Genomic DNA, 22,369 nt, shown 5'->3' on the forward strand with positions numbered 1-22,369 from the left:
GGTAGCCTAGGTTCTGAGGAGAAAACCCAGATAGCCCTGCTTTAAGGGTGTCAATGTGTGAGATGATGAGGCATCCAGGATGTCCAGATTTATGGATCTTGGCTAGCAGATAGAATACTCCTGGTGAAGGCTCTAGGAGTGTGTCTGTGTAGATTTGGTTCTGTGCCATAGCAGAAAGTTTCTTGAGCAGATAGTGTACTTTCTTTTGGTATTCCTCAGTGGGATCAGAGGAAAGTAGCCTGTGGAATATGATGTTGGACAGTTGCCTGGCAACCTCCTGTTTATAATCTGACATATTCATGATGACTACAACACCTCCTTTGCAGCCTCTTTAGATCAAGATAAATTTAACAAGACAAAATTAGTAGAAATTGCTGTGGTTGTTTTTTGTTTTTCTTTTGTTTTGTTTGCCTTTGCAATGCTAATATTAAAATGTTGGGGACAGATTTTGGCCCTAGGGAATCCTTAGGTCACTTAGTCAGTTCTTCCTCCCCTCTCTCTCAGAGATACATGCCTGATGGGGTGACTTCATGGGGGAAATTACAAACCAGCACAATTTATAGCCTTTGAGTTCTGAAAATGTATTGTATTGGATGTGGGAGTGAACTGGTTTACAGCAGACATTGTGGACCATAACAGTGCTTATGAACAGCTCTCCCTCCACCCATGTGAACGGAACTAATTTGCAGCTGAGGACTCAGTGTTCCACCACTACAATGAACTGTCACTATGTTCAACCGGTGCAGTGCTGAATTGACCATATTAAGCAGAAATCAACTGTGATTATCCAATTTGTAACATTAATTCTCTTCTTTCTAAATGTATCCCATATTTTGACATCTTTCTCGTCTACCTAATAAGTGCCTTGTGTATTTAGTTTTGTAATATCTCCCGTCATCAGTGAAGTCAGTGAAATAACTCATGCAGTGCAGTACTACTAAATGAAAACAAGGTTGTTATAATCTGACTATAAGTGAACTCTAGCTGTAAAAATTATCCTTATATGAAAACAAATTTAATTAGTACTATTAAAATAGATGTGTAATTGTGCTTAGCTGTTACCTTCTCTTAATATTGATATAGAGAATTAAATGTCCACCGTGTGACATTAGACATTCAGCTCCTGTTGCTAATTAAGAGCTGTACATATCAACACGTTCCTCTATTAAAAATGATTAAAATGTTGCAATGGAGTTCAGATATGATATTTTGAGGGTGTGAAGATTTATTCATCTTCAAATATCAACTGTATAGGAGTTCCAATCCAGCTACTGGAGAACCACTCTGAATTGTTCTCAAGTTTGCTAACTTTAACCACTTCTCCCAGTCTCTGTGACCAGCAGGAACATGGATTAATTTCCTAAAATCCTCATTTCTAAAGGGATCTATATTGTCACTTCAGAAAGCAGTAGTTCTAGTGAGTTTCCTTGCAGTCTACACTGAGCAAAGCAAAAAACAGGAAAAGAGGCATAAGCTAATATAAATCTGGACAAGAGACAATCTCAGAGTCTTCATTTGCTAACTCTGTTAAAAATCATGTCCTGCACAAATGTGCAAATAAAGCACCTAGAGTTAACATGAGGTACTGCAGAATATCCAAAATGGAGTCCTTCCCCTGTTGAATATTTGTTTGGGGACACCTGATATTTCACCTAGAGTTAATCAAGTGCAGGAATCTTTTTTAAACCTGCCACTGTTTAAACTCTGACCTAATTCCATAAATTGCTTAATCTGATTTGTTTTTTTCCCCAGACTTCCCCAGTTCTGAGAGACTTCTTGGAACGGATGTTAACACGAGATCCCCTAGAAAGGGCAACAGCACAAGAGCTTCTGGATCATCCCTTCTTGCTCCAGACTGGACTTCCAGAATGCCTGGTGCCCCTTATTCAGCAGTACAGGAAGCGCACTTCCACCTGTTGACTCAGTACATGGGGAGAAGCCAGTATCCCAGCGCTGGAAATGCAATTTGTATGTTGGAAATGCTGGTTGTACTTGACCAAGACCCAAGCAGTGTCACTCAGTGAACAGCGCTTAGAACTTGTCAGTATTTTTTGAAAGGATGAATGTGAAAATTTCCTCCCTGTCCCCAGCCTTTAGCTGCTTCCCTTTTGCTGAAGACAATCAAGTCAGACTGTCTCCCAGTAAGACCCAGTATCTCTCAAGAATGAAACAGATGCATTTCGAATCTCATTTCTCTTGCAAGAATGGCATTTTTAAATGTCTAAATTTGTATATTTAAGTGTCTGTAAATACTGGAAAACTATCTTCTGGCTACCATTTTGGACCTATATTCCCCAAACAGAAATGTGATCTTTGTTTTTTAATGTTAGTGGTACACTGGAGTCCTGAGCTAGTCCAACAGAAACACATTTTAGGACACCAACATTGTAAAAAATCCTCTCATAAACAATGCACAAAGACTTCAACTCTTTGAGACTTTTTATTGTATTATTTTATCTCATGCCACAAGTACAGACATTGGGCCTGAAAAAGCTACCTGGAGGGCAGATGTGATATGTTTGGTTGGTTTCCAACTGCCTCCTTTCCAAACTGCTTCATTTCTATGGAGAATATATGTGGTTTAAAAAACAAAAAGGTGGCCTATCTTGAGTCCATTGCATGACCTTATATGTGTGAAGGGATGACACTCCAAGCGTCTTTGTGTTCTCAGAGAATGTACTGCCTACCACCAGAATCCTGTAGCTGAAGCTTCCTACGTGTGACACCACTGCCTTCTCCAACACTGAGTCAAATTGGAGGTAAAATGGTGTTCTCAATAAGAAGGGTTTAATAAAACTTGTCCCAGGATCTAGGACTCCCTGGGTACATTGATTCATATCACGAAATGCTGCCTTGAAACAGCTGTTGGGTAGCACTTTGCACCTGTTGTGAATTCTATAACAGGCTCAATAAAAAGTTGAAGATGTCCTGTCTATCCCACTGGAAGATGTTTATTTTCTTGGTGAGAATGTTTGTTTGTTTGGCTTCCACTTCCAATGTTTGTTACGGTAGAGGGGAACTGGGGAGGGGAGGGGTCATGTGGTTTGTTATTGGTATTTCCCCATCCTTGGTGATATGTCTGAAGGTTTCTGTTTGTCTAAGGAGCTCCTTCAATCTTTTTTTATGTAAGTTTAGAATTTTTATATAAACTCATTGATCAGTGAGATAGTAAAGATCATTTTGACTTCTAGGGTTTCAACATGTAATGTGTCTAGAATCATGCAGCGATCTGGAAATTGTCTTATCTGTGAAACTGGGATCCCATTTTGCAGGCAAATTACAAATGTAATAGAAATTTTTATTCTTTCAGGGCACCCCAACTACCTAAATGTAAACCTAATTACTGGATTTGTCTTTAGGAGGTGTTTATTTTCCTCTTCCTTTCTACCACTTTCCCTGTTACAGATCTTGCTATAGACTTCCAACTGTAATAACTTGAAATTATCTAGCAATCTTGGTGAAACTTTGATGCAAAAAAAAATGTATTTCCAGGTATCCTGCCTTTTTATGCAAAAGAGTAGAGCCTTTTTAAACAGGCTTATACTATGAAACACTTTCTATATTTGTGAATTATTTGCACTTGTGTTTTAAATTAAAGTAAACCTTGATATATTCATTAAGCAGTTGCACTTTTGAGATCTTTTAAAATGTGCTAGTTTTGCGATAAAAGGGAGCAGGTAAGTGTGTGAACCACAAGTCTGTTCTGATTCATTCACCTATTTTAGAAGGAATGATTTCATAAGTAGAGGGAACGACTGCAAGAAATCAGGACACTGAAAGGAGAGCTGAGGGGGAACATGTTGGAGAGTTCAAACTCCACAGGAGGATTTGAGCTTTAGCCCAATTCTGACTAAAAAAGGTAGTGAGGAAGAGACACTGAACTTTTAGTAAGGCCAGATTTTGATGGGACATGAAATCAAACCACCTGTTGCACAATTTGAAAAGACTAATTCCAGTTGCCCCCTTAAAACAAACAATGCCCAAAGCACTGCGAGCATCTGATTTCTGCGTTTACCTCCATCATTCTTGCATGTATGCATCCCATTACTTCCTTTGTAAAGTAGGTGAGATACTAAAAATATGAGAAGCACAATATGATGTCAAAAATCTATTCCAGTTCATAAAATCTTAAAATCATAGTCTCTGGGTGTAGTAACAATTTTCCAGGAATTAGGCCTCAAGCCTGAAGGACCAGCGCCCCTCTTCCCCATCCTCCACCTCCCATGATTAGTAGATTCATTAGATTTGTATTGCAGAAGCATCTACGTGCTCTTCTTTCATTGTGGGCTAAGTGATGTATAAACATACCGTATAGTCTATACCCTGAACAGCTTACAGGGCAGGGCAAACTGGTGATGGTTTTCCAGCCACAATGGCAGGGCAGAGGCAGCAAGCCTTGGCACGCTACCTCCTCCCAACTGATGGAGCACCAACATTGCCTCACGCCCCTGAAGGGAGAGAGCACCAAGTGTCACAGCCTGTGGGCCTTTATACTTCTATTCTGCAGCTTCAGTATTTTGGGACTTGGTACTAGAATTGTTCCAATAATTACTTTAAGTGATGAGTCTAGGTGAGGGTTCAGTGGCATGTGCTCTCTGGCAATACGTCCCTGCTTTTTGGATACCAAAAAAGTGGGTCTTATTCTATTCTATTTCATAGAGCAAGAGGGAACGTCGAGAGGTCATTGAGTCCAGTCCCCTGCACTCACAGCAGGACTTATCACCATCCCTGACAGATATTCTATGTTCTATACTAATGGGGTAATGCATATGAGTGGAGGGGAGCTTTCAGAGTGGCTTAGGCACATCCTCCCCTTACTGCATTACTTTTGTCTTGTGATTAGCTGTGGTTCAGGAACAGAATAGGGATGAAAACTTAAAATAATAGGACTCAAACTCACAAAATTAAAGCACAGAAACATAGCAATTGCTATAATAGAAACACAGGTGGAATTGCCAAAACCGATAAGTACTAGTTCCTTACATGTTTTTGAGCATGAGCTATTACAATAAAAACAAGTAGTGCCATGAGCTGTTGTCACTGTCTCACCTGTCGTGCCCGCATTTGGCCCTTCTGTCCCCCCATTCCAGTACAGCAGTAGTGAGACAGCCCTTTCTCAGGGAATCCACTCCAGTGTGACCATCCTTCTTTAGGGGCCCACCCTCACCTGGGGGTCCACTTCTCCATCTAACTCTAACCCTAAGCCCAGCATATCTGAATCTCCCCTGCAGCCAGCTTAGCTGCAGACTCCCTCCCTGCCCAGAAAGGCCCCCTTCTTTCAGCTGAGCTCCAGCTAGCAGGTCCAGCAGCCCCACCCAGGGCCATTGTCTGTTCCCAGGTAACAGGGTCACCTGGCCCTCTATCTTCTGCACCTCCATCCATTCTTCTCTCCTGGCTGGAGTCAGCTCAGCAGGTCCTTGGTGATGATCCTTTGTGACCATTGCCCTCTGTTGTCCCAAACTCGTTGTCTCCTCTGAGCAGTGTCTGCTGGTCATCAGGTCACCAGTGACTGTGGCTCCAGTTCTGTGAGGTTCCCTGCAACGACAAACTCCCCACCTCATCGAACCTGTTAAAGCCAGGGACACTGTGTGCCCCCCTGTGCCTCCACCCCAACCCCGAGTCCCCCAAAGTCCACAATGCCTCCCACCTGTATTGCACAATAATACAGATAAACGAAGAACTGAACAGGATAATGTCTCTCTGCATAAAAATGTTTTCCTGCTGGACAACAGAACGAGGTCATCACATGATCAGCATCCACATACCACTGCTCACAAACACTGCCATCCTCGGCCACTTGCTGTGGCCAGCCTCAGCACTGTCCACTTCAGGCACGAGCTGCTCCAGCTCTAGCTCCTGCTTCACATCCAAGATGGCTGCATCACCCAGAGAGTTTCTGGGACAGGGTCCCACACGCCATCTGAGCCTCTGATGTCAGACCATTTAACCATGGCTACGTGTAATATTGGCATGACCCAGAGCTGCGGTGTCCAATAAGTTCACCACTTGCCACATGTGCTGAATGGGACACTGTGGTAAGGCAAATCCTGGCTCTGGACCTGCCTGCAGCTCAAGGGGCCGTTAAATGCGGCTCCTCAGAGCTGCACACAAGTGCCATCTGCCCGCTCTGTGCACGCACCCCACTGCTTGGTGGGACAAGCGCCTGGCAGCAGCAACAGCAACTCTGGTGGGTCCCGGTATAACTCAGGCTGTTGCTCAGGCCCCAGCACAGCTCCTACAGCTTGGGCCTGGCACAGCTCCTGCTGTTCCTGGGGCAGTGGCTCTGGTGCGTTGCCACACTCATTTTCCTCAGGGCGTAGGGGCTGGGGTGGTGCCTGGCTCTGTGGGAAGGAGGGGGCATTGTTAGAGCTGGGGGGAGTGGTCCTGGGATGCCTGGCTCTGGGGGAGGGTGGGATTTTGTTAGAGCAGGTGGGGAGCTGTGGTAAATGGGGAAGGACAACAGCCACAACTGTGGATTACTATTGGACACTGCTGCCCTAGAATGCCATCTGCTGGCAGCACGATGCTGTCCCAATCCATAGTCTCTCTTCACACATAAAATATCAGGGGCTCTAATAATCTTCACTGCCTGGTTTGCAAGTCTCTCCATGGTAGCTACATCTTTGCAGAGGTAGGGTGACCAAAAGTGAACACAGTCAGCAGTGCAGGAGAAAGCAAACTCTCAACTTACAGAATGGCCTCAAAATGAAGGTTCTCAATTAACCGTACTTTTCTCAAGCAATTAATGCAGAATAAATTAGCTAGATTTTAAAAGCAGTAGTAGATCGTGCCTCAGCTATGGTGCTGGGAGCTGTGTGAAAGCAAGTGGCCCCACCAATGTTCCTGACAACATTTGCCATGCATGTGCAGAATAAATTTTGTTGTGTGCACCACCAATAGAAACACATGATGACAGCTGTGAGCAGCTGTGGGTACTATGCCAATGAGCTGCACAGCACCTGAAGTGCTCCTGGGCGTCCACCCAAGTGCTCAGCTTTCAGGGAATGCTGCCCACCCCCAGCTGAGACCCCACACTCTCATCCCACTCATTCGAACTCCCAAACTTGGAGTGTGTGTGGGGGCTGCAAAATAAAACAGTCCCAGGCCCATTAAAAGCTAAGATGGAGCCTACAACCGGAGGGGCTGAAGTCCTGTGCTCTGCCACAGAACTACAGCCCAGCTGGCTTCCAGCCGAGGCTGCAGAGCAGAGATTTCACCCGCCCTAGTACGTGGGCTCATTGCCTCCGAGGTTCTACCCGTACAGGAGCGAAACCCCCGCAGAACCGGGCTCAGGCAGGGGAGGGCACTTCACGGGCTCACGGGGAGCGCTCAGCCAATGAGACGTCCGGTGAACTGATTGTGGGCAGCGCCCCGCGCAGGGGGCGGCCGGGGGCAGGGCAGCGACAGGCAGCGGTCTAGCGCCGCTGGAGCTTTACAAGCGAACAGGAAGCTGCCCCGCACAGACGGGTATGGAACCGAGAGGGGAAATAACACCCCCTTTTTGACCCCGCCACCCGGGCTGTGTACACCCATGGGGGGCTCACCCCCCCCGGGAACTGTTACCCCCGTTGGTCTCTCCCTGACGGGGGGGAACCCACAAAAAAAGCCCCCACAGTGGCTGCCAGCAGCTCCCCTCAGCTCCAGTCACCCCTCCGCCCCCGCCTGATTCTTCCCCCTCCGGCGCCCGCTCTGCTACATCCAGCGCTCAGGGAGCCCCAGGCTGGGTCGTTCCTGCCCCTGCTCGCCCCCCGCCCCCCTCTCCCCCGCCGCGGTGTGCCCCGAACCACCGGCTGGCGTTTGGAACGCTCGGGGGTCCGCGCCTGAAGCCCGCCGAGGGCAGCAGCTCCGCCTGCGCATGCTCAGTGCACCCTGCGCACGAGAGGCTGTTGCTAGGCGGTGGGGGCGACAGCCAGCGGGGACCTGAGCCGCCCCCCTTCTCCTCCTCACTGAGCCTGGCTGCGGCCCCGGGGCCTGCCCCTGGCTCAGAACTCCAGGCTGCAGGTTCCCCGCCTTGTAGCCATCCCTCACCTTCCCGCGGGGGCCGGGTATGAATCGAGGGCGTTTTATCTGTCGCTCAGTCACAGCCCAGCGGCCGAGTCGGGGGCCGGGACTAGGGGACGGCTGGGTGAGATGTCATACAAGTCTGTACGCGCCCCGGGGGCGCACGTGCCCTGCAGCAGACGCCGCACGACGTTCTGGGTGGACGCCCTGGAGTCCGGCAGCTGCCCGGGCTCCTTCATGCGGAGGAACTGCTGGCGCAGCTCTGGTTTTGTGCCGGGCAGCTGCTGCGTTTCTGTGCCCAGAGGGGCGGGGGCACAGCTGAGGACTCTAGCGCCCGGCTTTTCAAGTGCCAGAACCTGGAACGTCGGGTCCCCGGGGGCCTTCCCTGTGCAGTGCAGCGTCCAGCTCTGGCAGGGCACCCAGTGAAGAGATGTTTACCACAGTCTTGCACAAGCCAGGCTGCCCTGAGAAGGGCTTCAGGAGGGAGGATGTGAGGCAAAGCACAGAAGTGGCATTCAAGGCAAAGGAGCTGTTGACTTTGGCTGGGCGGCTGAAATCCACAAAAGATTTGGAAATGTCTCCAACGTTATGTCAGCACTAGGGGAAAACTTCAAAATGGGCATGCTAATGCGCCAAATCGGAGAATACTAATGAGGCGCTGAGATGAATATCCACACTCGCAGGAAGTGGTTCATGCTGTCTTCCCGTGGCAGCTCCTGATCTGGTCCGCTGGCCAGGTACCCTCAGGAGGTTCTGCTTGATGGTTAGCCCCTGCCACCGCATCCCTCTCTCTTTTATGGATGACTGCTCATACCTTATTTGGCATGCCTGTGTGCCGTGCACATGGCTGTCATTTTGCCTTTAGCTGATCACTTGTTGTTTTGTACCCATTAAGTTACCACAGACCTTTTTCCGTGGTCTTTTCATTTACCGCAAGCATCCTTTCATTCCATTTCATTTCCATCCATTCATTCAGGGATGGGGAAAAGAGGCTATGAATAGCGCTTAACAGCATGTAACACCAGATAAAATCTAATGGCCCAGGAGAGAGTCCAGACAGAGTCCATTTAGAAGCGTACAGGACCAGATAACATCTAACAAACAACATAGGAGACAGGTCAGACAGAGTTCATTCAAAAGCATAAAAATAATTTTCATTTTAACCCTTTTACTACTTGTACTCTTCCTTTGCCCCCAACAGGTTCACTATCATCTGTTCCAATGCTGTGGAGGGGGACCCGCAAGGAGGTACTGACTGACGGCTGGCAGCAGGTGCTTGGTGGGTGCCAGCTGTGCTGCCACCGTGACAAGGAAACACATTGTCCCTCACCTCCAGTGAGAAGCCCGCTAGCACCCCCAGGTGACCCACCCGTTACACTAACACATCCCTCCAGCTCCCCTGTACCCAGCGCCCTCTTTTTGGAAATCTGAAATATGGCAACTCCAGGGTGGTGCCAGGCCAGAGCCCTCATGTGCCCTGGGAACAGAGCCCTGACTCTGCCAGGAGTTGCCTGACTCTGCGCCTCCTTTTATCTCCACCCTTTGACCAATGCTGGTGCCAGTCCACTGGGGGCCCTAAAGAGGAACATTTCCCCCACCCCCAACACGTGCTGGTAATTAGTAGGGGGCTCCTTGAGCTGTTTGGGGGCAGTTGTTTAGCTGGCACACGCCTAGCTGCAGCTTTGCCTCCCACCCAGGGTTGCCAGTTTTGGTTGGACATGTTCCTGGTGGTTTCATTACATAATATGATTTTTAATTTTTGAAGGCTCCAGGACAATTTTAGAGGGTTGGGAACCAAACCTCACTTGACCGACACAACCATTCGCCTCCCCGCAAACTCCTTCAACCTATTCTTATGGGAGCAAGGCCCTCCACTAGGCCCTGAAGGGAAACTCTGACCTTTAGGACCGACCTTCCCTTATCAGTACTGGGAGATATACCCTGTGTTGCCCTCTCACTTTGGGACTTGGCCTGTGCAGCAGGGATGAGCCAACTCATATAGGTAAAGTTACACTTGTTCTTCCCCTTTTTCCAACCAAATCCACCTGTGTATCTGGACCCAGGCCTCTGTGCCCTTGGCTGGGGAGGCTTCCTCAGAAATACTGTGTAGACGGCCTGTGCTCGGAGAATTCATCCAGTTGGGCAGTCAAACGCAGGGCAGACATACAGTGATTACAGCTGCTAGCCTAGCTTTGCTCATTCCTCTGCTAAGCTTACAATGCTGTGTTGCTTTGGCCAGATCCTTACTCCAGTGTGACTGTTGCCTTCAGAGGAGTTCCTAGCAGAATTTTTTGAGAGGCTGTGCCACAGATTTCCAGCCCAGTGTTGCAGATTCAGGCCATTTGGGTGGTTTGGATAGGACTGAGAAGAGCCTTGAAATTTGGCGCTCTTAGAGCTGACTTCCACCAGTATAGGGTGGGCACAATCACTAACGTTGCAGTAACATTTTGCATGCAAATAATTGCACAAAAGAATATAGAGAGCAGAATTTCTCAGTCTAGCATGGTTTTCACCAAAAATGATGTGGACATTTTAGCTGAGCAAATTGGAGTGAAACGACACGTCGTTATCAGTAGTTACAAATGACAGTTGGAAAGATTAGTTATTCATTTTACAGCTGTGGAGGTGATTCTACAAATGGCTTCTACAGAAGCCTTAGGTCACTACCTGCTGCAGGATGGCAACAGAAAAAAGCTAAAGCAGCACTAGCACATATATATGCATTTACTTGGTATTTGCTTTTGAATGTTTGGTTGACTGCAGATGTATAAAGATGCATAAGTCTTTATTGCAGTGGTGGTTACTGCTGAAGGAAGCTGATTAGCTTCAGGCTTCTAGCTAATGTCTATAAAGTGCTTTGAAAATTTGAAGTGCAAAGTAATAATAATGAGAGCAATATCAATGCTCTGCAAGGGGAGCTGCTCCTTGCCAGCCAAATGCTGGGTGGAAAAGGAAGGAGCAGAGCAAACTCTAGCTCATCTGAACTGTGTGTAGAGAAAGACGGGTCTTGGGCCGAGCTTTCAACCTGAAGGAGTCATTCTTACTGGGCAGTTTTCTCCTGCATATCAATGCTGAACTGCTACTGGGGAATTTGGATTAAAAAAACAGAGACCTGAAGACAAGTCCCCTACGCTGTGTCATTTGTTTAGAACAGCAGTGCCCAATAGGAGTTCAAAGATGGCCACACTTGCTGGCAGTCATGTCTCCCTATTTACCACATTCCCCCCATCTAAATAAATGCCCTGCCCCCTACCCCTGAACCAGGCACCCTGTAGCCCAGGGGTCAGCAAACTTTCTGAGGCAGAGTACCTGCCTAGGCCTCCCCACACTTCTGTCCTGCATCCCCCGTATGTCTCCCCACCCCTCTGCCCTATATCCTCCATTACCAGTGGGGAATGCGCTGCAGTGAGCTCCAGCCCCGGCACCACTTTCTGGCAGGGGCCCCATGGCAGAGGCTTAGGCTCCAGCCCCGTGCTCCAGAGGGGGCCTGCCCCAGCCCTGTTCTCTAGGGGGCCCTGCAGCAGGGGCTCAGGCTCTGGCCCCACTCTCTGGGCTCCAGGCTTGTACTCTCAGGCCCCATTCAGGTCCCGCAGCTTGGGGTCAGGCTCCAGCCTCAGTGCTGCACTCCGGCAGGGACTCCACAGAGGGGTCTTGAGTGGCCCGGCACCGTGCTCCAAGAGCTCCATTCGCCACAGTGTGGTTTCCTGTTCGCCACATGTGAGTGGAGGCCACACTGGATACCACGGGTGTAGAATTTACCTTTTGAAAAATGTCCATATTGTGGTCTTTTATTTAAATGTGCTGTTTCTAAGATGCTATTAGTTTCTGATATTTGTGATAATTATTATGAGCATATGATACAATTGGGGGATTTAAACAGCAGATGTTAGTGGGTGAGAGAATACAGTTATAGAAGCTGTTAAATTTAAAACATGTATAAAAGAGAATATGAGCATGAACCCAGCCACATACTATGTAAAACGGTCTTTCACTTAGTCGTATCTAGGTTATCATTGATTTCTCTTTTTCCCACCAGCCTCACGAAAGCCGGTTGCAATTACACCTTGTGCTATAATCTCATCATATACTATATACCAGTGTTTCTCACATGTAGCCACAGCAATCTCGGCTGTGCTGGAGGACAAAGTAGCCTACCCACGTTGCTTCTGGATGCATCGCCTTGCTGTTGATTGCCGAGGTTTCCAACAGGGGTTGGGTCCTGCCACTCCCGTGGAGACACCTTGTGCACAATGCTGGAGGAGCTGGCAGCTGGTGAGTTCCTCACCTTCCCAGGGGTGATGGGGCTCAGGCTTTGGGCTTCCACCATTCGGTGGTGGGGTAGCCAGGTTTTTGCTGAGAGGGCTCCAGATCCCCTGCCGCCCCATTCAGGGATTAATTTGTGTCTGATCTTGGTAGGATTGAATAAATCTTTTGTGAAAAAATTATACTCATGTATTTGTTAATATCACTTTTCACAACAGACTTGCTAGCTAACACTAAATAAATTACAGTGATGTGAATGTGCATATTTATTTGGTTTTCCTAAAGCTAATTACATATCTTAGGAAAAAGCGTGAGAGCCGCCACCAGTAAGTCTTGGTGACCACACACTGAGGGCACCAAAAATTTGTCCAGAGGATCTCTATATGCTGTGCAAGGTCTGTGTGCTTGGACAGAGCTGTAAGAATGCTGCAAGAATAAGTAATGTTAACAGTTCAGAAGGTGGTATTCTTTCCACAGTATCTTTTGAAACAGTGTCCTGGTATGATGCTAGAGGATGTTGTGATGCTGACAGTATCGCCTCTCAGGGCATAAAAGAAAATTCCTCATCATTCGTAATCCTTAAAGTTTGCAGAGCAGTTTTTGCAAGTAAATCTATCTGTGTTCTGGCTGCCTCCCCCTTTGGCTCATTACATACTGCCTAAATTCCATCTAATTTCAACTGGAGACACATTCCAAGAGAGAATATTATAAAATGTCTAGTCACTATGTTGCTTCACTAGGTTGTCACTAGGTTGCTTCATGTTTTTGCCCAAAAATTATTAGCTGGTGTTGCAGACACCAAATGTATTTTGTATTTTGCCCCGGATGTCATTTCATTTTAATAGCTAGCAAATAGTCCTAAAATATATAAGGTCTGCAAAGCGCATTTGGATCTTTTTTCAAGAGAGGTGCAACAGTGCATGTTAAACACATTCCACTATATTTCATCCATCTCTCCGTAAAACCAGGCTTTCAGAGAAGTGATGCTGGTGCATCATTTTATGACAAAAGCTGTACAGTAGAAACTTACACTGTGTAATGACATGAGTCATGGTCTTGTTTTTTCTGTGCTTTTAAAACATGCTATTTGTATCCATAACTCCTAAAATTACTTTTTCATGTGTCATTATGCACACTCAGCTTTGATTGTTTGGAAAGGCAGGATAGTTTCTTCCTCAAGAAACCTCAGAGAGAGGCAGTCTGTGGTAAGGAGTGGAATAGTACCATCTAGTGTTGTCCCTCTCCCCCCACATCAAAAAAGTCATCTCCAGCTTTGTATCAACTTGTCACAGAATTAATAAGCAACTTGGAAATGACTGCAAATGGAATGAAGAGAAACATAGAGGAATGCATTAGCTACATGCTTCAGCCCTGCAGCTTCACCCTCAGAAAGCTTGCAGCCAATTTTAGGGCTCCATGTGACTAGTATTGTGGAAACAGTACTAATGTTGATAAGAGATGTTTGGGGAATACTGTCAACATAGTCAGAAAGTCCCCTCAGAGACCAGAGAAGTACCTCAGAGGCCAGCAGGTTTTTTTGTACACACTTTTGTCTTGGAAGAGAAGAAAAAAGTGGGGATGGGGGTGCTGTCTCCCTGTGCTGTCCTGGCTTTTTGTTTGTGTCAGGGGTGAGCAAACTTTTTATGTCGGGTCCTTTTTCATCTCTGTAATTAGCACCTATGCCCCACCCCAACCTGAGGTTGTTGGTGGGGAGGAAACTGTTGAAATCATAGTGGAACTCTTGAACAGCCTCTTTCCCAGGGGTTCAGATGATGAAGATGTCCTCAATGTACTGCAAGTAGAGGAGGGGCACTAGGGGACAGTTTCCACCACATCATCAACCTCAGCCTGGACCAGTCCACGCAGGAGATCCATTTCCTGGGCACTACTGTGCAAATAAGCGATGGTCACATAAATACCACCCTATACTGGAAACCCATGGACCGCTGTGCTTACCTACCTGCCTCCAGCTTCCATCCAGGGCACACCACACGATCCATTGTATACAGCCAGGCACTAAGGTACAACTGCTTTTGCTCCAATCCCTCCGACAGAGACAAACATCTACAAGACCTTTACCAAGCTTTCCTGAAACTACAGTACACACCTAAGGAAGTGAAGAAACAGATTGACAGAGCCAGACGTGTACCCAGAAGCCACCTTCTACAAGACAGGCCCAACAAGGAAAACAAGAGAACACCACTGGCCATCACATACAGCCTCCAGCTAAAGCCTCTCCAGTGCCTCATCAGTGATCTACAACTCATCCTGGACAATGATCCTTCACTCTCACAGACCTTGGGAGGCAGGCCTGTCCTTGCTTACAGACATCCTGCCAATCTGAAACAAATTTTCACCAGCAACTATAGATCACAACACAGTAACTCTAAACCTGGAACCAATGCCTGCATCAGACCTCGGTGCCAGCTCTGCTCATAGATCTACACCAGCGATACTATCACAAGACCTAACCACACCATCAGGGGCTCTTTCACCTGCACATCATGTGCCAGCAGTGCCCCACTGCAGTTTACATTGGCCAAACTGGACAGTCTCTACATAAAAGAATAGATGGACATAAATCAGACATCAGGAAGGGTAACATACAAAAACCTGTAGGAGAGCACTTCAATCTTCCTGGACACTCAGTAACAGATTTCAAAGTGGCAGTCCTACAACAAAAAAAACTTCAAAAATAAACTACAAGGAGAAACTACAGAGCTGCAATTCATTAGCAAATTTCACATCAACAACCAAGGATTGAACAGAGACTGGGCCAATTCAAAACCAGTTTCTCCACTCTTGATGTTCACACCCCCACATTAGCTGCTGAAAATAGACCACATCATCCCTGACTGAATTGATGTGATTTCTCCTCTCTTGATGTTCACAGCTCCACATTAACTGTTGATAATGGGCCACATCCTCCATGGCTGAACAGACTTTGTCAACTCTGGCCCTCTCCATGAATGGTACAGGCGAGAGGGAGAGAGCTCTAAAGTGAAAACTGCTAATTCCCAGCATTTTGGTGAATGCACAGTTAGGCCATGTCTACACTAGCCCCAAACTTCGAAATGGCCATGCAAATAGCCATTTCGAAATTTACTAATGAAGCGCTGAAATATATATTTAGCGCCTCATTAGCATGCGGGCGGCTGCGGCACTTTGAAATTGGCGCGGCTCGTCCAGACAGGGCTCCTTTTCGAAAGGACCCCGCCTACTTCGAAGTCCCCTTATTCCCATGAGCAGATGGGAATAAAGAGACTTCGAAGTAGCCGGGGTCCTTTAGAAAAGGAGCCCTGTCTGGACGAGCCGCGCCAATTTCAAAGTGCCGCAGCCGCCCGCATGCTAATGAGGCGCTGAATATATATTTCGGCGCTTCATTAGTAAATTTCGAAATGGCTATTTGCATGGCCATTTCGAAGCTTGGGGCTAGTGTAGACATAGCCTTAGTGAACAGAGTTGCCACAGTTAATAGGAGTTCTGAATATGGATTAAATACTTTAAGGAAGGGCAGCTTTATGCTAAATGTGACTGTGACAGAGTACTTGCCCCACACTGGCCCACTGGAAGGGTTAAAGACAGCGTGAGGGAGACTGCACTGCAGACAGCCAATAGGAGGCTGGATCAGGATATAGCCAATAGGAAAGTGGAGTGAAGACAACAGCCAATGAGGGCATAACAAGTCCTTTATAAAAGGAGATGAGGTCCGAAGTGTTCAGTTCTCAAGCTATTTCAGAGGGAAAGGGCTGGATTCTAGTATTGAACCAAACTGTCAGCACTATGGAGAGTGTAGTGCTGGGCAGTTAGGAGACTACTAGCTCAGGGCTCTGAGGAAAGGGCAGAGAAGGTGCTACAGGCCGCAATGGGGAAGAGGCCCAAGCAAGCAGAAAAGAGGGGAAAATCGGTTGTAGAGGAAGACTGCCACTAGTGGGTCCCTGGGTCAAGGCCTAGAGTAGTGGGCAGGTCTGGAGTTTGCCCCCTAACACACACTTCTCCCTACACTTGCTGAGAGTGAGAGCAGCTAAGTGAGACTGCAGTGTGCCTAGGGAGCCAGGGACTAGACTGATGACTGCAATGGGCCACTGAGGTGAGTGACAGGATGGTGGCCTGCCACTCACCCTGAAGGGAGGAGAGACAATAGAGTGTAGTACAGCCAGAGAGTAGTGTCCAGAAAGGAGGTCCCCTGGTCGTGGGAGAGACCTGGGCCAGCAGTGAAATGACAATGATGAGAGACCACCAGAAGAAGAGGCCCTGTATGAAGACAGAACTGATTCCCAGTATGTCTGGTGGGAGGTGCCAGGAAGGTTAGCCCACGTTAGGGTGTTGTAGGTCACTGTGTTAAAGTACGGACAGTGGCTGCCTAGCTGTCCTGTCTCTCAAACTGCACAATGAAAATGAAGGGTGGTCACCAACGGTTTGGTATCAGTGAATTCAGCCATCAAGCAGTTTCTGTTATGTCAAAGCAGACATGTATACAGGTGTGCGTGCGTGTGTGTGTGTGTGTGTGTGTTGTTTTGTTTATTAAAACAAATTTACATACATTACAAGGCTCTTGCATCAAACCCCCACAAACTGATGCCAGGTCTGCAGAATTCACTCTAACATGGCATAACCACCCTGCATCATTGGTATGTGCTGCATCTACTTAAATCATGTAATTTCAGGTGCTTCCTGGGAGGGGAATCAAGAACATTTAGTGATATCCTGACATTACCTAGTGTTCTGTAATGGGTCAAAGTGTCCTGATGAGAACAAACCGCTTATTAATTTAACATCTCAAGCCCTGGGGCAGATGCTCTATCTGGATGGGTGTGGTTTTTTTATTTGCTTTTCTTTCTCTATATTGTAATTACTGAACTCTCAGGCATGGTTCTAATCTGTGGCATCCATCCTAAAGCTGGCCTCTATTTGAGGCAGTCCCGTTGGTTACTGAGGCTATTGTCCATCTCTGTGCCCCTAGCTCAGGTGTACAGGGCAAAAGACTGATTAATATCTTCCTAATTTCAAAACAACTGATGCTTTCAGGTTGAGCTGATTTCTTCTGAGTGAAAACAATAAACTACTTCCTGATTCCAGCTCTACCCCACTGAGGTTTGACTTAGGTCCTCAAGCAACTGTGTTTGAGTCATCTCTCAGCAAATAAGAGGGAAATCATTCCAGAAAAGCGAAGGAATTCATCTGACTGGAAAGCAGTGAGAATGTTACTGCTTGAGTTATGCTAACATGAGGCATAAAATAAGGATTGTGAAAAGCACTATCTCCAGAGGGGTGGAGCTATTATTATTACTTGTATTGCAGTAGTGCTTAGGACACCAGTCTGGTGGAGGAGTCTGCTAAGCTTCTCTGATAAAAGCATGATGGGAAGATAAATGTCTTACATACCTACAGTGGCATCAGTTATTCCAGATGTTCTTTGTTATTCCAGGGGAGGAGGTGGGAAGAAGAGGAAGCAACAGAGAAATCACTTCAATTTTCTCAGCAGATATTCCTTGGAACGAATGATATGGAAAACATTAGAGTAGGGCAGAGAAATAAAGTAGAGAAAATGAGGTAAAAATAGTGAGGTTACCCTCAAAGTGTTGCTAATGTCCCCACGTAAAGAGTCAGCTAAAATGTTTCTTTTGGGAACTCCATTACTGAAGAGCTGTGACCCAGGTTCACAGTTCCCTGTGATAATGGAGTCAGAGTTGGATTGCCACTGCTCATTGTGACAAAATTCATATTCATACAGGTGGTTGATATTTGACATACTCCAGAGAATTGAGTCATTATCATCTTAGAATAGCAATCTCCGTAAAACATTAACCTATGAACTGTATTTGTCTGAAGTATAGGAAGACACATATTGGGGTTAGCGTAGTAGGATCTGCCACAGAATGGTTAGCTTCAGCATATCTGTGTTTAGCTGTGCGATTATGAGACTTGAGAGAACAGGAGGCCCCTCTCACAAGCACATTGACGCAGCATAGGCCTTGATTGTGTTAGCCCAACAGAACTTTGAGTCACCTTCAGATTGTATGTACATACGTTTGGGACTGGGCAGTTTATAAAAGTACTTAAAACTTTGTTCATTTGAATAGCTGAATAAAATGCACATTTTGTGAATGTTCTACCATACTGTATTTTTGTACCTAACGGTGCAATGTTGGACTATCGATTTAAGACAGCAGACAATGCTGGTTGGTCATATATAAGTTCTGGTTATAAAGTGTGACAGACCACTGCCGGGGGGCTATAGGACCCTGCAGAAGGGCTGGTATACGGGCTGGTGGGGGAATGCATTTTTGTTTCCCAATTAAGGCAGACAGCGGGAGGCCTCATTAGCCTCAGCTGTGGCTAATGGTTAATCAGCAGTCATTGGCTAGCTGAGGCTAATGAGGCCTCCCGCTGTCTGCCTTAATTGGGAAACAAAAATGCATTTCCCCCACCAGCCCGTATACCAGCCCTTCTGCAGGGTCCTATAGCCCCCCGGCAGTGGTCTGTCACAAAAGACAAAACTGCTTTGGTTAATAAGTAAGACATTTCTCAAAAATCAGACAGTGCTGGTGCCAAATTGTTTTAAAACATTTTTTTAAAGTAAGCAGAAGTTTACAGTTCCATGTTGACTTACACATTTAGTGCATAGCTCCAGTGAGCATCCAACAATTAGTATTTTAATTTATAATATAGATACATGAATGTGATGCTAGAAACAAAAATCTGTTACAATCGAGAAAAAGTAGGAAGTTTGGCTTTTGGGCACATTGCGGATATTGTCAAGGTGTCTGATTAAAAAAGGGGCTATGTCTCTGTAATTGACTTAAGTGTATATTTTTTTTACGTGGATAACCTTTTTCATGACTTAGTGAATTGTTTGTTCATTGGATTTCCACTAGGAGACTTCAGTTCTGAAACTAAGGCTGTATTAGCTTCTTGGAGAAGCAAGAAAGAATAAAGGGGATCAATGACTATGCCATCTTGACAAGCAAATAAAAGTAAGTCAGAATTAATTTAATTTGTTTTTGCAAAATTTCAGTACAGTGAAATCTTAGAGTGGTACAATAATATTGTTGGCTGAGATGTTTGGCTATGGCACAAGGCGTGTTTTAGCGGAACAGAATTTTTCTTCCTACGTATTTTGGCCTCCAAACCACAAAGTCTGCTTTCCATAGCCCACTTTGGTTTGAGGGCTGTTGCAGTTCATGACCTGGACCATGCAATGGAGATACTTGAAGTCTAGCACAATTAGTGTTTTAAGTGTTTTGGCAGTGATGCAGTTGAATTTTAATGTGATTTTAGTTAGGGGCAATTCTTGAATGTTCATGAGAGCTGGTTCTGTTATGAATGAGCTGTGGGTGCTGGACAGGCCTGGCTGTTGTGATCCAGAGAGGGGACTGTAAGGACTGTAAACAAGGTTTGGTTATTGCTGCTGCTGAGCAGACTAGCTGTATATGTACATATTGTACACACACATCACATGGCTGGTAATGAACATGGGGACATAGCAGATATTTTGATGTAGCTGACACTAATTTTTTTTCTAACTCCTTCATTCTACTTCTGTTTGATGCACACTGTGATGAAGTCAACTATGCTGAGTTTTGTTAAGGTTTGGTATTGGCTATTAGCAGCACATTTCCAGATTCACCCATGATTAATGTTGCTGCCACAGTCATTTCTGTTGGCATTCTGTTTCTTAGGAATTCTCTTTTTCTGGATAATTAAAGATGAACCCCAGAGGCAGGATTTGGATCAAGGTTTGAACATTCTCCAAGTTCAGGAAAGTCCAGTCTATCCAGCTGGAACTGTGTTTTTTAATTAAATGGAACTGTGTCTTTGTTAGTGGTCTCCTCTAACTCAGGTTCATGAGAAGCAAGCAAGAAGGCACCACACTGAAAAGGAGTAGGTGAGGGTAACCCTGTATACTTGATTTAAGGGTCAGGGATGATCTTCTAGTGGTATAAACTGCTTTGATGTGAACAGTTATCAACAGAGTATGGAAATCAGAGGACTGCTTCTATCTAGGAAGGTGTAAATGTGTGAGAAACATATTATTTTAAGAACATCTTTCCACCTAACTAAAACTATTCAAGAAATGCACAACAGTGTCAACATCTGCAGCCTACAATGTGGAAAGTAAGAGCTGTGAATGTACCTAACAGAAGAATGAAAGGTCAGTGTTTCTGTTGTCACACATGTGGACTGTATTGTACTCATTCCCACTAGCCTAGCTCAAAAAAAGGTCAGAAGTTTCATAGAAATGTATTTTATTTTCCAGAAAATAAATATGTCCCAAATTTACAACACACAATTCCACTCCTGTGATTTAATAAAACAATGCATATCTCGTGCAAGTGCAATGCTACAGAGGAGGTACTCGCTCTCCTTTACCCAGCTGTTAAGCCAAATTTTGAACTTCTTTGCTGTAGTACTAAACCTGAGCTAATTTCACGTTTATCTATGTTTTGTAATGCATTTATCACTGTAGTATCTAGCACAATAACCACCATATTTTGTCAAACAATAAATTTAAGTCTGCTACTCCCTGTCTCTCCAAACAAGGTGCAGAGCCAGAGAGAAAATTTTTACAAAGGTAAATATGAGGATGGGGAATGGCACTTGATGTCACAAGTAAACTGAGCATGGGGAAAATAGCATCTTTCTGGTCAGGAACACCTCCTCCTTTGCTCCAGTGTTGTCTATCAAGTTAAGGTCGAAGGCTCCAATAACCAGTGGATAAAAGAAGCATTTCACATCACACTATATCATGGGTTCCTATGTTACTGGAATATTCTAGAGGGAGTTTAAAGGGAACAAAAGTTTTATACAGATAAGGACCCCAGTGCTCCTGCATGCCACCCTCCAGCACCACAAACCTGCAATATAGCTAGCAGATTTAAGGACTGGAGGATTCTCTCAATGCAGGGAATGTATCCGTGCTGGAGTGGCCTTTAGGGGCTGCTGGCAAAGGGCATATGTTGCAGGAGTGGTGAGGCTGCTTTATGTCATGTGGAGGCTGGACCTTTGAATGCTTTCTTTCTCATGCAGTCTACGGAAACAGTATGGCAGCTTCTGTTTTTCTTTTATGCAAATGTGCATGCTTGTCCCCCTTCCTTTCCTGAAGTCTTGCTGTTCCCAAATCAATGGCTCAGAGGGCTGAATGACTTATCAGCAGAGCATTACTATATGTTATTGGAAAGATTATTCCTTGCAGTAGCGTTAACTGTGCTGCTTTTTGAGCTAACTTGTATCAAATCAGCAGTGTTCTTAAATCTCAACTCATTGCGGTACTGACCAGGAAAAGAAGTGGGGGCAAGCCCACAGCAGTCCCGGAAACCAGTATTGTGGACCTGGAATTGGGGATATTTACTAGGCTGTCCCAGTCCCTAGAGTGGGATGTGTTGGGGTGAAGAGGGGACACAATCAGAGTGCTCTGGCCTATGCTATTCTCTGCTTTCCAAGGCTGAGGAGGTCACTCTAATTTACGCTGGGGATCTGGCAGGGCTTTGAACAATCACAAAATACGGGACATGAAAAGGTGATTATTAAAGTCACCCTCCATGCATCCCCCCATGTTCCTGCAAAAATGAGTAACTGGGAATATGGCCGAGGACGTTTGGCTTTTCACCTTGTGCTAGAAGGGCTTTGTATTACTTGAGAGAAGCAGCAGCAAGCGGACACCAGGCCTCAGACAATTTAAGTATCACATACTCCCATTTGCAGTCAAAAAATGCAGAAAGTCTTAAGGTCAGGACTATGTGCTTCAAATTAAAGTTGTGTAATTAAGCATGTGCATTATGCTCTTCAGTCAGGAGAAAATTCTGCAGTTACAGCTAGAAATAATGACTGAGGATGTTAAAAATCTACAGCTACTGTAGGGAAGATGCTGTGACCACATCATTATACAGAGTGCAGGGCACCATGGCTACGTCTACACGTGAAGCCTACATCGAAATAGGCTATTTCGATGAATAACGTCTACACGTCCTCCAGGGCTGGCAATGTCAATGTTCAACTTCGACGTTGCGCGGCATTACATTGAAATAGGCGCTGCGAGGGAACGTCTACATGCCAGAGTAGCACACATCAAAATAAGGGTGCCAGGCACAGCTGCAGACAGGGT

The 22,369-nt window shown here is 45.9% G+C and overlaps 1 protein-coding gene and 1 long non-coding RNA gene across 2 annotated transcripts in view; both read left to right on the forward strand.

Annotated features, from left to right (window-relative positions):
- The window catches only part of PAK6 (p21 (RAC1) activated kinase 6), a 41,863-nt gene extending 39,701 nt beyond the window's left edge, over positions 1–2,162 (forward strand). Inside the window, exon 10 of the mRNA XM_074998836.1 lies at positions 1,753–2,162. Within this exon, the coding sequence (XP_074854937.1) occupies positions 1,753–1,920 (168 nt within the window). The 3' untranslated portion in view covers positions 1,921–2,162. The remainder of the gene's footprint in view (positions 1–1,752) is intronic.
- Positions 2,163–7,449: 5,287 nt separating this feature from the next.
- LOC142014103 (uncharacterized) lies at positions 7,450–12,348 on the forward strand. The gene is made up of 3 exons (XR_012645863.1): positions 7,450–7,467; positions 9,203–9,280; positions 12,038–12,348. It is a non-coding gene; the product is annotated as an uncharacterized LOC142014103 (long non-coding RNA).
- Positions 12,349–22,369: the final 10,021 nt, after the last annotated feature.

This window comes from Carettochelys insculpta, chromosome 6, assembly GCF_033958435.1.
Source record: "Carettochelys insculpta isolate YL-2023 chromosome 6, ASM3395843v1, whole genome shotgun sequence".
NCBI lineage: Eukaryota > Metazoa > Chordata > Testudines > Carettochelyidae > Carettochelys > Carettochelys insculpta.